We start from the raw sequence: 18,048 nt of genomic DNA on the forward strand, positions 1-18,048 counted from the left end.
TTTTAGCATTTTTCCCTGACAAATTTTGAGATCGAGGGTAACTAACAGCGTAAGTTAACAAAAATATATAAGGACTTCTGTATTTCCAAAGGTGTGCGCAAAAATCTTAAGTACTAACATTGCAACATCTTTTGTAATGAACTATTTTCAGATGGAGAAAGCAAGGGAAATGGTATATCTGTTTCATTAAGACCACTGATATTATTTTATTTCAATACAGCGAAACTCACTTGGTGACAAAAATACGCATTTCGTTGGAGCCGCAAGACAGATTTAAAATACCTTCACTAGTTTCAGAAATAACCTTGGAAAAAAGTAGGCCTCTTGAAAGAAGCGTATAAGACAGGGAACAGTTGTCTAAACAAACACTATAGGTGACTGCCAGTAAAATGTTGATTCTACTATGTTCGTTATTGTGAGTTACTACCCACTGTGTTACGTCTATTATTTTACAGATATTGTATGGTTTTTCTTTCAAGAAATACACGAGTACATAGCATGCAAACTACCAGCAACTGGCACAATTTTCTTCTTCTTATTTTCCATACTTTCTAATATATAAACTACTTCTGAAGTGTCAGAATGTACTAGAATAAATAGAATGTCTATGAAATGCCACTCTGTACAATGTACTTGTGGTGAGACAGTCGCAATTCCTGAAATCCATCGCCCGTGGCCTCTGGCCTGTCCAGGAGCACTGCAGTCCTTAGTCCAGGGAAACCACAAAAATCCGATGCATTATGCGACATATGGACAGACCCGGACTGCGGGCAGATCGGTGAGACTAGATTCGATGGGCAGGGCCTGCACATTAATGGGAACCGAATGGCTTCAGATCAGCACGCCATATCCTTTATAGAGATATCTGTAGAAATGACCTGCAGTTTTGGGCTGTTATGGAAGTCCACTCATGCCACAGACACCATGTTAATGAAATGAGATCATGGTGATCACTCCATGCAACAGGTAAGTTGCGCAAATACTCTGAGAATCAGTAGGAATAAAAATAAGTAGCTGCTCACCGTAAAGATGATCGCTGAGCCGCAGACAGGCACATAGAAAAGACAATCACTCTCTAACAACTAAATTTTTGGTTATTGCCTTTGTCAGAAAACAACAGCACACACATATTCATACAATCACTCAGACACATCTTGTACACACATGACCGCCATCTCTGGCCGCTGCGTCAACCGTCTCTGAGACTCAGGTCCAAACAAACCACTCCTCATGCCTCCCTGCTTCTAATCAGCAGCTGCTAGGCTAGCGGCAAGAAGTGGTGGCAGCAGTGACTGCAAGCTGAGGGGAATGGCAGAAAGGGGAGAAGTAGTAAGAATGAGGGAGTAGGGAAGTCATGCGCGTACTAAGTTGCGCCCAACCAGTGACGATGCACGATATCTCAGTAAACAAACCATTATATCTACTGAGACAAAAACTAGATTTTTCTGCTCCCCCCACCCGATATTTCCCCAATTTCCCTGACATATTTGAAATTCCGATTTCTAGAACTTGTGGCAATCCTGTACATAGCTTTCTTAGAGTACGAAACATTTTAACATTTTGAAAATTGGGTGAACTGTCTTCATAGTGCCCTCAGTGGTAGTGACCTAGGAAATTTTCTTGGTAAAGATATTTCGCATAAATTGCTAGTAAGTTGCAAATTTTGTTGCAGAAATTCATGATTATTGATTATGAAGATTACTTTAGTACTGTACATCATTGTGAGCTTTTGAATAAAACTGCCATGGCATCTGATTGCCATTAGTGTTTTTGCTGATAAATAAAAAGCAAAGAAAATTTTCATTGCTAATGAAGACATGTTTCTTTGAGACAGGTTTTAAACTTATAAATGTCTCAGAAATGAGATGTTAAACTGTACATGCAGCAAATGAGACATTTAAGGCATTCCGTATCAGATTGTTCAAATACATATACAGTATTTTTATTTCATCAGTTCCGATTTTGATGTAATTTGGAATACATTACACATATATTTGGTATGAGAGGAGAAGAACGTCATGGCAACATCGTTCTTTCCATAATTTTCTGCATAAGCGAGTTTCAAATTCATTGGGAAAATTTTGATTATCGCCCCTGTATCTTGGACAACTAGCTGATATATGGTTTTATTAATGCCATATGTTGCAGTGCACAGACTGCAACTATATTTTTCCATTTTTCACATGAGAGTTGTCTTCCCATAAACAAATAACAATAACCAAAACAACCCAGCAGTATAGACTACTGTTTGTGAGCTTTCACTGTCTGCCACCAGAAAGCGCTACGAGCTGCAGACCCAAAGTCAGCCGAGTGCAATTGATTGGCTCACCCAATTGGCACCAAGATTTGCTGTCCCTAGACAGACACATAGTTATTAGATTGTGACTGCGCTGAGGAGTCAAAGTGGACCATTCTGTAGTATTACCAATGTGCATTGTTTACATGTCAAACTTGTCACTTGCTCTAGTGTAAAAACAGCAGGTTTCGTGAAAGCATGTGTATACACACAGGTTTTCCTTCACAACAGGTACTTATTTATAACAATTAATATGAAATAACGTTAAGTCTGCAGTGATTTTAGTGTTTCTCTGTCCCAGAAATCTGTTACATTTATAAGAATCTGTCTGCCATCACAACACATTAAACACCATTCAGGACTGCAATGGATACGAAAAATTGGAGGGGGAACACTGCTATCAGCTGCAGCTGGACATTAAACAGAATCAGTGGCAATGAATCAAAATGTGTGCCGAATTGGGATTCAAACCCGGGATCTCATGATTACTAGGCAGGTGCGGTAACCAGTGCGCCATACAGGACACAGCGTTATTGCAACTGCACAAACTATCACAGTACACCTCACGGCCGATCCACACTCCCACCGAGCGCTACCTATCTGCAGCCATGTCCATTACACTCCTGATCGCTACTTAGAGATTCCCACAGGAGGTCGGACGCATTTGTGGAATCGTACTGAAATAGTCCGTGAAGTGCGATAACACTGTGTCTTGGATGGCGCTGTGTTTACCACACCTGCCTAGTAAGCACGGGATCTCGAGTTCGAATCCCGGTCCAGTACACATTTTTGCTCATCGCCACAGATTCCGCTTAATGTCCCATGCAGCTGCTGGCAGTGTCCCCCTTCAATTTACTTATGGTGTTTCACGGCTGTGGGATCTGTGTGGTGTCTGTTCTTTCAAAGGAACAGACATCATGCATTCAAATAATATACGAAAAATCCATTGCACATATGTTTACTGAACACGTCTTTTTTAATTGTGATTCCACACATAGCAAATGGAGAAGCCTATGTCGGTTGCAGTTGTTAGAGGCACGATACATTCCAGATTCTGTCGACAGGCTCTGATCAGATCTACTGTAAGTAAAATTAATATACAGTAGTAAAGGGCGTACAAGGTATAACTATACAGACTGAACATAAGTGGAAGCCGTGGTCACTCAGTTCTCTACACACCGGTCACATTAGCTGTACACTGGAACATGGCACCAAGAAAGTTTGTTGTTTATCACTGTATATGCTAGAAGCCACTGCATTAGTGTTATGTCTGGCTGCAAGTGGAAAACAAACATGCAAGATGTTACAAACATCTGAGATCTTACCATCTGGCAATTTTCACCGTATTCCAGTGTTTTCAGTTTATTTCACTATGTAGGCTATAAATTTTTGTTATTTATGAGGCGGACATAAAATAAAAGAACTCTCAAAACTATGTGTTTTAAGGTATAATTTGAGGCCGTAGTGTGTTGGGGAATAGCTCAATAACCCCTTACATCATTAGCAAAAGTTACAGTCTTTTAAATTACATACCTTACAGTATTACTAGTGGCAAAACCCACTACTTTTCCTAATATGTCTATTATACAACATAAAAATTTGAAATTTCTTTCTCATTTGTTTATGGATTTGCGATTTGGTTATTTCAGTTGATGTTATGAGTGTTGGTAAAATTGCTATTTAGGAGGAGAGGAATGAAATTCTCACACCGACTTTGATTTATACCTTCTGTGCCTGTTTATACTTTATAATACAATATTTTATGAATTTCAAATGTTTCATAGGCTTTGGTCTGTAAACTTATTACGTGTTGGTGCGCTGGCTGTTGGATAACATAGCAAGTCGCCAGCCAATAAAAGCTCACTAGCTGTAAATGGCCATTTCCTTAATTCTGACCAAGCACACTCTTTGAGACTCAGTGTTTGAATTTCAAAGGTGGACAATCAATCTTGTTGCTGATTACAGTACGTCAGGAATACATTCAAAAAATGAGACCAAGTTATAAGTTATGCAAGAAAAGGTGGCAGCTGGGCATCTTTGTCACATATTGGCTCAGTCTGGAATACTTCACGTCGACTTTACTGTTTTTCCTTTGCTGCCACAACCTAGCAGTAATGGTTGTGCTGGCAACACCAATCGTGGATTACGTCAGCATTTCCTCTCTCACATCTACTCTCTCCGCAATGGCCTAAAATATTCCCATAACTCAGCAACCACCCATGGTGTGAATAGCTGTTCTATTGATTTATGGAACAAGTAACTAACCAACTAACTGCATAGGAGAACGGCAGCTGATTTTAGGCCCTGGGGACATGCAGTTCTACTGTATGGTCTAAACATCATGGCAATGCCTTGGGTAAAATATTCCTGAGGTAAAATAGTCACTCCTTTCAAATCTCCATGCATGAAACAGAATGATATCATAATCATAAAAATAACAAATCTGTCACTGTGGATTGAAGCATGTAAATGGGGAAGTTGTCAGTGACCTCACAAATATTAACAGAATTGAATATGGATAAAAGTGCTACAACCTTTGGCACACTCACTCACTCCAGCACTCGTGTTGATCCACACAAGCACTTCATATCACATGCCGTAAAACAAAGGAGAAATAGCGGCAGATACTACACCTGGGAAGAAAACAGAAGGAAAAAAAAGACAGCAGATCTAAAACTATGGCACAGGGATATGTGACTGGCTAACAATTTACAAAAAACATAGGTGAGCCATTCACCCTCATTAAGAACATCTCCCTAAAATTACTGGAAACAAGTTGGAGAAATAACAAACCCTTAAAAGCCTCACTACATTTGTTTGAATGTCACTTAAAGTAGAGGGCAGATCTGCAGCAAATCTGCTGCTGCCCTTTGGTCCAAAAATAAAAGAGTGTATTAAAATGTGGCCGACAGTGGTCTGTACGCTACAAGCACCACACATTAGACGGTCGTCACGCCGGATCAAAACGTCATGTATAGGAGGACTGTGGCTTATGTGAAGATGACTAAGGAGGACTGCATCCTGTCTTTGTAGCTGAAAGGAGGTATGCCATGGCCACATAGTGGGCTTTACTGTATGCAGCTTATTATCTGTCACTTTCAGCCACTCCTCCTCCCATCAACACATGACTCTGTATTGCAACAGCAAGACGATAGTATGCAGGGGGATGGCACACTTAAATAGGAGGAGGAGGACCACAACATGCCTTCTTGGCTGCTACCTCTGCCCTTTCTTTCCCCGCAATACCCATGTGCCATGGTACCCAACAGAAAGAAACCTTCCCTGGCTGAAGAGAGCATCCTGGATATTCAGGACTGCTTTATCTGCTGGGTAAAAGCATTGTAGAGAGTGAAGAGCACTCAGAGAATCAGAACAGACAAGGAATTTAACACCTGAAGCACATGCCTTCTGCTCCAGTGCCTGGAAGATCGCATATAATTTGCGTCGAAAATGGTAAAGTCTCAAGGCAGTCGGCCCTTGAGGACGCGATCAGAGAAAACAACCAAATTTAAAATTACTCTGGACCTCTGGTGTAACCGTGGTGGCAGGCAGTTAAAATCCCAGAATGGTGGTGTGTGTGTGTTCCACACCAAGTGACTCCAGCACACACTGCACACAGATCCCAAATGGCATTGTTGCTAGTGGACACTAGAGAAAATGCATTCCAGAGGTGGATGAACAACAGTATGGTATGCAGGTGAAGTCATAACTGCAAGAAACTTACAAGAGTGATGCACCATGAGAAACTTCCATCGACGAAGAGTGGCAGTTCCCCAGCCTCAGCATAGAGGCCTGTAGGCACCTGTGGCCAGTCTAATCTCCTCATGATGGATAGCGTCAATAATCTTCAGATAAGAAGGCCTTACTGACCAATAAACTGCACACATCCATAGTCTAGCCATGAATGCACAAAAGCCCTATAACACTGGAGCAGAAGTGCCCTCTGCTCCCCAAGACCTGTGGCTAAAGCACTTTATAATATTCTGGATTCTGGCTTTCAGCTCTCTCAGGTGCGGTAACCACAACAATTTGGAGTAAAAAATAAGGTCCAGAAACCTCAATGAGAGTTTAAAATTTAGAATGGTGTCCCTCATCTGCAAGTCAGGTGAATTAAAAATACAACGAGGATGATTAAAATGCACACACACACACACACACACACACACACACACACGCGCGCACACACACACACACACACACACACACACACACACACACACACACTTATCTGAAAACCCACCTTTGCAGCCCACTCCTCTAACTTCTGCACTGTAAGTTGCAACTGACTGGTCACTGTTGCAAAAGTGGAGGTGATACAGATAAAGGTATAGGTAAAATCATATGCAAACAAGTATCAGTATACAGGACTTCTTATCACAGAAGCGATACTGTTTATGGCTGTGGAAAAAGAGGACAACGTCCAAGACACTACCTTGAGGAACACAACTCTGGTGCTCAAAATGATCCAACAGCACGCCACCAACTCGAGACCTAGAAGAGCGCTTACACAGGAAGGACCATATGAAAATGGGGAGGTGGCCATGAGAGCCCCACTGATGGAGTCGCACAAGAATATTGTGTCTCCGAGTAGTGTCATACATCTTACTGATTTCAAAGAATATGTCACGACAGTGCTGTTTATGTAGGAAAACAGCCACCTCTAGTAGGGTCAGATTGTTGACAATGGACCGAAATCACCGGACTCCACACGATGGTTCATCATTTGCTCCATTCCTACACAGCTCATTAAGATGAAGATCCGGTAACTACTGGGACACATGCAGTGCTCTCCTGGTTTGAGGAGAGGTATCAGAATTGCCTCTCTCCAAAAGTTGGGAAAGTTGCTTGTCTGCCATATAAAATCAAAACATTCCAGGAGGATTTCCTGTGAAGCTGCTGGCAAATGTTAAAGCACACAGTACCGGATTTGGTTGTGACCAGGTGCAGAATCAATAGTCTCAGACAGTGCTGATTCCAGCTCCCACATGGAGAAAGGGCAGTTGTAAGACTCAGAATTGTGGTAGCTGAAGTTCAACTTGCACTTCTCTGCAGTCGCATGGTTGGGGCAAAACACTGGATCTTGGCTGGCACAGACAGTAATCACTGCAAAATGCTCTGCCATCATCTGAGCGATGTCTCCGGGCGTTGATTGGAGACGCACCTATTTCAGCACTACTGCTATCAGTGAAGAAGGGGGATGGTTGATGGACTCCAGGAATGCTTGCCATGGCCTTTTCTTGGTCTCCTTAATGACACATGGAGCCTCGGCTCTCGCAACCCAAAAGGCTGTGAAGTTGTCTGTTGTTGCTCTCCTTAATGATGCATCGAGCCCTGGCTCTCACAACGTGAAAGGCTGTGAGGTTGTCTGCTGTTGGGGTGTACTTAAACTGTCGAAGAGCCGCAAGCCTGTTCCAGATTGCTGAGCAGTGCTCACTAGTCCATCAAGGAACAGGTTGCCTCCTAAGATGACCTGAGGACTATGGGATGGATAAGTCAGTATCATGATACATCACACTGTGATGTGGTCCACCTGTTTCTGGACACTGTTGCAGTGTTCAAACGTAGCTAGCTTTTGGAGCAATAGCCAGATAGTCCTGCTGACGATCCATTTTGGTGGCTCCTGTGCAGGTAATGTTCCAGCCACTAGATGAATGCAGAGTGGGAAGTGTTCACTGAAATGAAGGTTGTCAATGACTTCCCACTGAACAGAGTCCACTAGAGCTGGAGAATTTAGAGAGAAATCAATAGCCGAAAAAGACCCAGTAGCAGCACAGAAATGAGTGGGAGTGCCTGAGTTGAGGACACACAGCTCGTGAGACATCATGAGGCTCTTCAAAACATAACCCTGAAGGCAAATAGAGGTTGAGCCCCACAAGAAATGATGGGCATTGAAATCTTCCAGTAGAAGAAATGGTCGGGAGAGTTATTCCATACAATCTATGAGAGCCTCAGAGTCTACTGTATCTTGTGGGCATAAAGTGAGCAAACAGTCATCCTCTGATACACGTGGATTTCAGCTGCAACTACTTGTAGGTCAGTAGCCAGTGGGAGATTAGAGGTCTGACGCACATTATTGACAAACACAGTGACCCCTCCCTTCTGCCTTCCCCCAGTCAGGTTGTCCTTGTGGTAAGAGGGTATACGCCTGTAGTACAGGGCCATCAGAAGTTTTAAAATGCATTTCCTGCATACACAAGCACACAGGGCATTCCTGTACCAGGAGTTTCAGTTCCTCCAGATCTGTCCTGAACCCAATAGTGTTCTGCTGTAGGATGGGTGCATCTATCATGGGTGTAGCACAATCACCCAAGAATTTTTGTCAAGGAGGGGAGCCCGCAACAGTTGGATGCTCAGCCTTGAGGCAAGATGATTGCCCTAGACTGCCATGAAGGTCCATCACCTCTGAAGAAGAGTCGATAGAGACATCAGAGAGGATGATGTCACATCATTGGACTATGTATTTCCCATCTCCGTCAGTGGGTGCTTCTTCACCTTCAACTTTGACTTCTTTGTCTGAGGAGGATTCGGAGCCAGAACTGTGGTAATGGTAGTGGCAGTGCTGGACGATGGGCCAGACAATCTTTGGAGGAGCAAGGACCCATGCAATGTCGGCAACCATAGCCTTTTCTGATGTTCTTGGGGGAGGGACAGACTTCAATATAACTGCAGCAGCACTAGTGAATTGACAAATGCAGGTACTAGTACTGCCAGTAGTAACATCAATTCATGTAACAGTATTGGCTTTCTGCACTGGCTGTTTAGGAACTTAAGCAAACAAGGTAGTGACTGTTTGGGGCAACATGGCCTTGTACATCTCTTTGGCCTCACCATAGTAGATGTACTTCATAGTCTTAACCTTTTGTATCTTTTGTTCTTCAAGATACATGCTGCAGTCACAACTCCAGCCAGGCTGAATCCCAGTGCAATTCACAGACTTCAAAGGAGGTGAACAAGTGACTCCTTCATGGGCAACCTTACCAAATTTGTCACAATTGATATCTCCATGACACTCAAGAGTAGTATCACCACACCACTGGTATTTAAAAGAGCGCATTGGGTTTGGGACATAAGGCCTCATGCTTAGGTAAACAAAACCTGCCTTAATGTGCTCAAGAAGTTTCGTGCTATTGAATGTCACGATAAAGGAGATGGATTTCAGAAGATCCCCATCTACCCTCTTCACAAAGTTTTGCACGTATGTCAATTATACCTTCTGGAGCCCACTCATCGTTCAATTCCTCCTTGGGAACATCCCCCAGATCACTGCATGTCCTAACATGTTTGCTGTAATTCAAGGTGGTGTTATCTCAGTTTAAATAGCATGTTCCCGAAGGCATTGAGCTTTCTCCAGGATCTTAACTTGTTGGGAACTAGAAGTTTCTACCAGCAGTGACCAATAACACAATTGCTTGACTAATTTTAAAGTGCTAGTAATGCCTTCTAAGCCTTTATGAATATAGAAAGGCAAAACTTTATTGAAGCTATCCTCTTTCCTTTCCAGTATTAAAGACATTCTGATTACCAGCATCCATTCTGTTACTACAGACAAAATTTTTGGAAGGAACTCCTGAGCCAGGAGGACTGGCTACACGAGCCCCCTCATTTTATTGGATGTTAGTACCTACCAGCGGCCCACCCTTTCCACTGGGAGGAGGACAGAATTTTGAAGGTTCTATCAAGCAGCTAGGGAAAGAAAAGTCTATCTGGATAGAGCCCTGTGTGTCTAGGTAGGCCTTATGTAACTCCAGGTTCCCCAGAGGTTGCCCACTAATGACTGTTTCACATCAACAGCCATGCATCTCATCAGCATGCAGCACGTCTTGAGATTGGAGGTTTTTTATAGAGGTTTTGGCCATCCTCACAATCTGGACGGTCAAGCTAAGATCCCCATTCCCTGTCACACACAATGTTCCACCATCACACCACATGGTGGTCACTGAAGCATGCCCAGAGCTTACGGTGAAAAGAGGACTGGCGGTACTTACCATTCCCCAGGGTGGCCAAGCCTGTATCCAGCAAATGAATGCTGGGCCCTTGAGGACGAAGGTTTATATAGTAGAAATTGGTGAAGTGCAGCAGCAGGAAGGACAGGTTTCTGGTTATGTGAGTACTGGGATCTCAAAACAAAACCAGATACATATAATGCAGGAGTAGGCCTCACAATGAACAAGAAAACATGAATCCAGATAAACTACCATGAAGCACATAGTAAATTCGTTGCCACTGCCAAGATTGACACAAAACCAAGACCAATGACAGAAAAAATATATATGCCTACCAACTAAAAATGTATCCGAGAGATTGAAAGAGTATATGACGAAAAACGAGATTTTATTCAGTCTGCTAAGAGAAATGCGATGGCTTGACTACTACAATCTTAATAATGAAATTGCAGAAATCATGACTGGGTTGACAAACAATAGACGCAAGTAGCAACTACCCAGTCCACTTGCAAAGTGATAGTTACAGACCATTAAATAATATCAGGTACACAACTTACTTTGTGTCAGATTTTCAATCTCTTTCGGCACACTTTTTTCACGTGATGATGGGTTGTCATCTGCAGCACCTGTGGATTTGTAGCGAACTTAGAAACTCTGCAAAAAACTGTTGAAAGCAGTCTATCTAAATACAATACAAACATACACTTACATATTAAAAACAATACAATAAACCAACAGTAGAAAGTTGGAACACACACACATACTACATGGGAAAAGGAATGGAGAAGAATCTAGTAATATAGTGAAGGAAGGGGCTGAAAAAGAGTCCCAATATAGACTGCATGAGGGAGGAATGCATACCAGCAATAGTGAGGGATGGGAATAAGTAGGGCTGGGCAGATACACGCCTGGGGGGAGGGGGGAGGGGGGAGGGAGGGGGGGGGAATGACTGCAGAATTATGACTAGGTCAACAAACAATAGATGTAATTAGCAACTACCCAGTCGGCTTGCAAAGCCATAGTTACAGACCATCAGATAACTTCAGGTACACAACTTACTTTGTGTCAGATTTTCAATCTCTTTTGACACACTTTTTTCACGCAAAGATGGCTGGACATCTGCAGCACCTGTGGATTTGTAACACACTTAGAAACTCTGCAAAAAACTATTGAAAGCAATCTATCTAAAGACAATACAAACATACACTTACATATTGAAAAGAACATAATAAACCAACAGTAGAAGGTTGGAACAAAACCATACTACACATGGAAAAGGAATGGAGAAGGCTCTAATGATATAGTGAAGGAAGGGGCTGGAAAAGAGTCCCAATATGGACAGCACAAGGGAGGAAAACATACCAGCAATGGTAAGGGATGGGAATAAGTAGGGCTGGAAGGATACATGCCTAGCGTGCGCACGCACGCACTCTCTCTCTCTCTCTCTCTCTCTCTCTCTCTCTCTCTCTCTCTCACTCACTCACTCACTCACTCACTCACACACACACACACACACACACACACACACACACAGAGAGAGAGAGAGAGAGAGAGAGAGAGAGATTGATTTTTGGGGGGGGGGGGGGGGGGGGGGAGAGATTGTGGAGATAGGAGTGAGTGGGGAAAAACTTAGAGGTGTGTGTGTTGGGGGAGGGGGGGGGGGGATAAGCCAGGTAAGTGTCAGCCAATTCCAGGGAACCTGGTGTAGGGTAGAATGGATCAGCCATTTTCTTGCAGGGTGGGGGTGGGGGGAGGACTGAGAGAATGGAAGGAGCAATTTGGGGGGAGGGGGGGGCTGGGTAATCAGGTGAGATGTCTTGAGCAAGGGAAATGGGGTTGGGGGTCCGAGTCAAAGAGATGGGAACTTCAAATTGCACTTATTGTAAAAACATACACTGTTTTCATAATTTCAGTATTGACTCACACACACAAGCTTGTGACCATCACCAAATTTCATCAACCGTTTCAGTGTTAAGGAAATAAACCCAACAAACCATTGCTTGTAACACTGTGGCATGGCTTGTGTGAGCCACTTACATAGTTACACATGCAGCAGGTTCAACCATTTCGGCGGGCATTCTATGGAGAGATTCTTTATGATGGTCAGCAACTTTCTTGGTGGTTGCAGGAATAACAGTATGTATGACTAACGGACTTAACAGTAGCCAACATGGCCCTGCTGTGTCTGTAGCACAGCACAGCTGAATACAAAGGAGTACAGCAGCTGTTTTATTTCCTGGGGACAAGCAGCTCTACTATGTAGTTTGTTCTGGCGTAACCATAAGCACTGGAACGACGACAAAGAACGGAAGACCAGAGAAGGCGCTAAAACGACGTCAGCCAATGGTGTGCAGATTAGGACTGCACCACAACAGGAGCACCCTTGAGCCGAAGTGGACGTAAGCGCCCCTCCTGCCAGCCTCGGTCGCTCAGATCGGCTCTCTATATGGGCATTAGTGGACAGTATAGAGTTGTAGACCGGCACTCCCAGATCAGTTATCAGTGTTGTGTGTCAACTTGCAGGAAACTTTTGTATAGCAATAACTTGGACTTATGTTGTAGGTCGCCCATCGTTTGCGACACCATTGTCAATACAAGTTAAGTATTGTCAATTTGCTTCATAGAAATAAAACTTCTAATGTTATTTGCCTGGATTATTGTATAGCATTCCGAGAACACAGCATTCCTTAGGCACCCTCTATACGAGATGAGTGGGCAAGCCCCAACAACTTGCAACAAGTCTTCAAGCGAGCTACGTGCCAACAGCCACAGAAATATGTATGTTTTTTGTGCTGGCACTTTCATTCTCTCGTCTTTACTTTGGAGGAGCACATATTGCTCTAACAGCTTCTTGTCGTTTTTGCTGATCAGTGTTTTCAGGTGGGTGCTGTAGAAAATTTCTTTGATTTTGAAATTATTTAGATTGCTTGCCTATTAATTTTTTACATTTGTGTCCTCCAATATGCCCACTAATCCTGTCCCACCCCCTGCTGAAGCGCCACAGCCGCAAGCGTTAGATGCCATTCCTGCACTACTCAACACGGTGCAGCAACTACTGGCCAAGGCTGCACACCCGACAGAAGCACCGCCTACTGCATTTGCTACACCACCTTTTCGACAGTTTCATGACCAAGAAGAGAATGGCTTGAGTGGTTATCACAGAAGGTAGAATGCACATTAGAACAAAGGGACAGGAGGGACGAAAGGAGAAGAGATGAGGAAGAAAACAGGAAGGGCGAAGGGGCAGGCAAGAAGATGAAGACAATCGTAACATTTTACTGGTAAAGATTCTATTTATAAATTCACCATGCTCATTTCAGAATGACATGCAATTGCTATAAAGATTATATGTGCGGAGTGCTTTCCCACATACATATGTAGTATTTCAGTATCATAATTTCCACAGACACATAATTAAAAAATAGCTAGTACCAATTTCATGAGTTGTTCCAAAAACAACGAAGGATTTCTCCTGAGATGGAAGTTATTTTATTTTATGTCGCTTGACTAATGCGATCTTAATAACGAAATTTCAGAAATTCCGAACAGGTTTAATAACACTAGATGCAATGGGCTAGCACATTGTCTACTTGCATAATAATCACAGTTCACCAAATTATTTCAAGTGTACAACTTACTGTCTATCATAGCTTCAGTCTCTCTTGTCACACTAAGTGATCTTGTAAAAGGAGACGCGCGGATGTCTACAGAACCTACAAATTTGTAAAAAAATTAGTAAAGCAATAGACACATCAACTTCACAGAAACTGAATAAGAAACCAAGAGTACAAGGAAAATAAATACGAACACACTTGAGAAGTACGAAATAATAGTGGACCAGAAGCGAGCAAAAGAAGCCCAGAGAGAAGAATAAGAGGGTGAAACATGTTTCAGCCAAAAGGGAGATGGGAGAATGTGGGAGTGGGAGGATATGCCTGAAGAGTGGGAGGAGATAGAACAGAATTGGCAAGTACAGGGAAAAGTGCAGAATGAAAGGGGATATGAAGAATGAGGAAAAATGGAGTAGGTAGAGAGACCTGATCTGTGGATCCTGAGAAAAAGAAGAGTGTGAGAGTGGGGTGGGCTGGGAGAGAGGTGGCATGGGCAGGGCAGTGTGGGAGAGTGGTGGCATGGGCAGGGCAGTGTGGGAGGGTGGGGCAAGAGTTGGCCCAGGCTGGTTCTTGGGGCAGGGCAGGGCTAGAGGTAGCATGACAGGACAGCATTGGTGGGAGTAACATGAAGGGAAGCATGGGTGGGAGGCCAAGTGGTGGCAGGAAAGGTTATTGGGGCCAAATGAGGCAAGGGTGGGAAGGGAAACTGGGGCACGAGAGGCTTGGGTGGAATGGGAAAGTGGGGGCAGGGACCAATTGTAAGGTCAGGGCGAGGCATAGAGGGTGGCCTGGTTAATTAGGTGCAGGGAGGTTGAGCTGGGATATTGGGGGCAGGGCAGGGTGGGATGGCGAGGCTGTAAGGGGACAGCAGGGCAACGCAGGCCGACAACGGCACCGCAGGGTGGCGTGGGTCATGGACAGGACGACTGGTCGGCGTGGGCCACAGATGGGATGGCTGGGCGAGTGAGGCGGGCACTGTACAGGACTGCTGGGCGGTGTGGGCCGGGGACAGAAAGACTGGGCCATGGATGGGAAGGACGTGTGGGGTAGGTTAGGGACAGCTAGGTAGTATGGGGGTGGTATGGAGGAAGTTAGGTGTTAAGCATGTGGGGTGGGATGGGGAAGGTGTGTGCTGTGTGGAGAGTTCTAGGTGGGTATGGTGTAGGGTGCTTTGGGAAATTGGGGTTGGGGGCAGGGTGAGCAATGAGCATGCATGTTGCCTGTTAGCACTGATAAGTGCAGATCATCAAATAATTTCAGCTATACAACTTACCGCCTGTCTCAAATTCAGGCTCTCTCTTCACAGTAACTGTTCCTTTAAATGGAGCGGAGCGGTTATCTGGAACTCCTGTGGATTTGGAACAAAATTGGAAATGAAATATACAGATACACTTAATGGTAGAAACTTATCCAGAAACCAACAGTACAAAGGTAAGTACATACACATACGAAAATAAATTAAAATCGCTCAAAAGAGGAAAGGCCACTGGACCTGATGGGATACCAGTTGATTTTACACAGAGTACGCGAAGGAATTTGTCCCCCTTCTTGCAGCGTTGTACCACAGGTCTCTAGAAGAGCGTAGAATTCCAAAAGATTGAAAAAGGGCACAGGTCATTCCCGTTTTCAAGAAGGGACGTCGAACAGATGTGCAGAACTATAGACCTATATCTCTAACGTCGATCAGTTGTAGAATTTTGGAACAAGTATTATGTTCGAATATAATGACTTTTCTAGAGACTAGAAATCTACTCAGCAAGAATCAGCATTGGTTTCAAAAAAGATGATCGTGTGAAACTCAGCTCACGCTATTCATCCACGAGACCCAGAGGGCCATAGACATGGCTTCCCAGGTACATGTCGTGTCGATATTCCATAGACTGACGTTTTGTCTCCTGTCACAATTGAATGGAGAAAGGCATCACCTTCATTCTCATAACATGAGAGGAGTTCCTGGGAAATTTCAAGTCTGTGCACTTTCATTTCAGTAGTCAGCATCTGGGGTACCAATCGTACACGAATCTTCCGATAGCCAAGCAAAGCAATAATGTGACCCACACATTCTTGTGAAATGCCAATTGCGCTTGCAATTTCTCTCTGAGTGATACAACGATCATCCTGAATCAATCTGTCAAGATTTTGCTTGTGAAACTCGGTGGCTGCTGTCACAGGATGTCCAACTCTTTATTTGTCATGCAGGTCACATGTTCCCACCTCAGCATCTTTAAAGTTACTCGCCCGAAGACGTACACTACTCACATCAATACAATCATTATAAACTGATGAATCTCGTTTGGGGTGACACCTTCTGCTGTCAAGAATTCAATGACTGCACGTTGTTTAAATCGCACTGACCGACAGTTTGCGCAGGGGTCTATACTTTACACTGTAACAACACAACCATTCAATGCTAAGGCTTCCCGCCAACTGGAGTTGTAGAGAAGAGGTTACAGAACATACCAATGCTGCCAACTGTTGGAGAGTTATGAAGGTGGAGGCATTACTTTTCAGTCAACTCTCTTAGTTTATTCTATAATTAATGTATCACAAATTGAACACAAATTAGAAATGTCTTTAAAACAGTACAAAATCATTATGAAACTAATTTTGATTATTATCAATTAAGCAAAGCTGTTCTAGTGATACCAAATGAGTAATTTTTAATAACATTTCGTGTTAAGAGAATATCATGATTTCCATTGAATGCTCATTCTTAAGATATGAGCTGGGACTATACATACATTACAAAAGATTATTTTACATGTCAAAACCAATGCATTTCTTGCTTTAGGTTTAAAAACACATTGTGTCTTTAAACACAGCAAAATTAAAGGTCAACAACTAATTTCAAGAACACAACTTACCACCTTTTATATCTTCAGTCCGTGCTGTAACACTAACTGATGCCCTAGATGGTGGTTGGCGGACATCTCCAGTATCTGTGGATATGTAACAAAATTTTAAACACTGCAAATGTTGAACTCTTTCTAAACAAATAAACATAACAGAGAGATCTACTTAAAAAAATATATATCAAATGCAAAAGAAGGGTAAAAGCATAAACAGTGACATGAAGGAAAATGAAAATGAAATAGGTTAGTTAGCAGAGGACATGCTGAGCAATCTCGTTGTGTGGTGAAATGAGTACAAAAAGAAAGGTACAATGCACATTAGGACAAAGGGACAGGAGGCACGAAAGGAGAAGAGATGAGGAAGAAAACAGGAAGGGCGAAGGGGCAGGCAAGAAGATGAAGACAATCATAACATTTTACTGGTAAAGATTCTATTTATAAATTCACCATGCTCATTTCAGAATGACATGCAATTGCTATAAAGATTATATGTGCGGAGTGCTTTCCCACATACATATGTAGTATTTCAGTATCATAATTTCCACAGACACATAATTAAAAAATAGCTAGTACCAATTTCATGAGTTGTTCCAAAAACAACGAAGGATTTCTCCTGAGATGGAAGTTATTTTATTTTATGTCGCTTGACTAATGCGATCTTAATAATGAAATTTCAGAAATTCCGAACAGGTTTAATAACACTAGATGCAATGGGCTAGCACATTGTCTACTTGCATAATAATCACAGTTCACCAAATTATTTCAAGTGTACAACTTACTGTCTATCATAGCTTCAGTCTCTCTCGTCACACTAAGTGATCTTGTAAAAGGAGACTCGCGGATGTCTACAGAACCTGCAAATTTGTAAAAAAATTAGTAAAGCAATAGACACATCAACTTCACAGAAACTGAATAAGAAACCAAGAGTACAAGGAAAATAAATACGAACACACTTGAGAAGTACGAAATAATAGTGGACCAGAAGCGAGCAAAAGAAGCCCAGAGAGAAGAATAAGAGGGTGAAACATGTTTCAGCCAAAAGGGAGATGGGAGAATGTGGGAGTGGGAGGATATGCCTGAAGAGTGGGAGGAGATAGAACAGAATTGGCAAGTACAGGGAAAAGTGCAGAATGAAAGGGGATATGAAGAATGAGGAAAAATGGAGTAGGTAGAGAGACCTGATCCGTGGATCCTGAGAAAAAGAAGAGTGTGAGAGTGGGGTGGGCTGGGAGAGCGGTGGCATGGGCAGGGCAGTGTGGGAGAGTGGTGGCATGGGCAGGGCAGTGAGGGAGCGTGGGGCAAGAGTTGGCCCAGGCTGGTTCTTGGGGCAGGGCAGGGCTAGAGGT

General features: G+C 43.1%; 1 protein-coding gene across 1 annotated transcript in view; it reads right to left on the reverse strand.

The window, feature by feature from the left end:
- LOC124555882 overlaps positions 1-17,519 on the reverse strand; it is a 241,727-nt gene extending 224,208 nt beyond the window's left edge. Inside the window, exons 1-3 of the mRNA XM_047129943.1 lie at positions 17,482-17,519; positions 11,299-11,367; positions 10,797-10,865 (exon numbers count right to left, since the gene is read on the reverse strand). Of these exons, the coding sequence (XP_046985899.1) occupies positions 10,797-10,865; positions 11,299-11,367; positions 17,482-17,491 (148 nt within the window). The 5' untranslated portion in view covers positions 17,492-17,519. The remainder of the gene's footprint in view (positions 1-10,796; positions 10,866-11,298; positions 11,368-17,481) is intronic.
- Positions 17,520-18,048: the final 529 nt, after the last annotated feature.

This window comes from Schistocerca americana, chromosome X, assembly GCF_021461395.2.
Source record: "Schistocerca americana isolate TAMUIC-IGC-003095 chromosome X, iqSchAmer2.1, whole genome shotgun sequence".
Classification (NCBI taxonomy): Eukaryota; Metazoa; Arthropoda; class Insecta; order Orthoptera; family Acrididae; genus Schistocerca; species Schistocerca americana.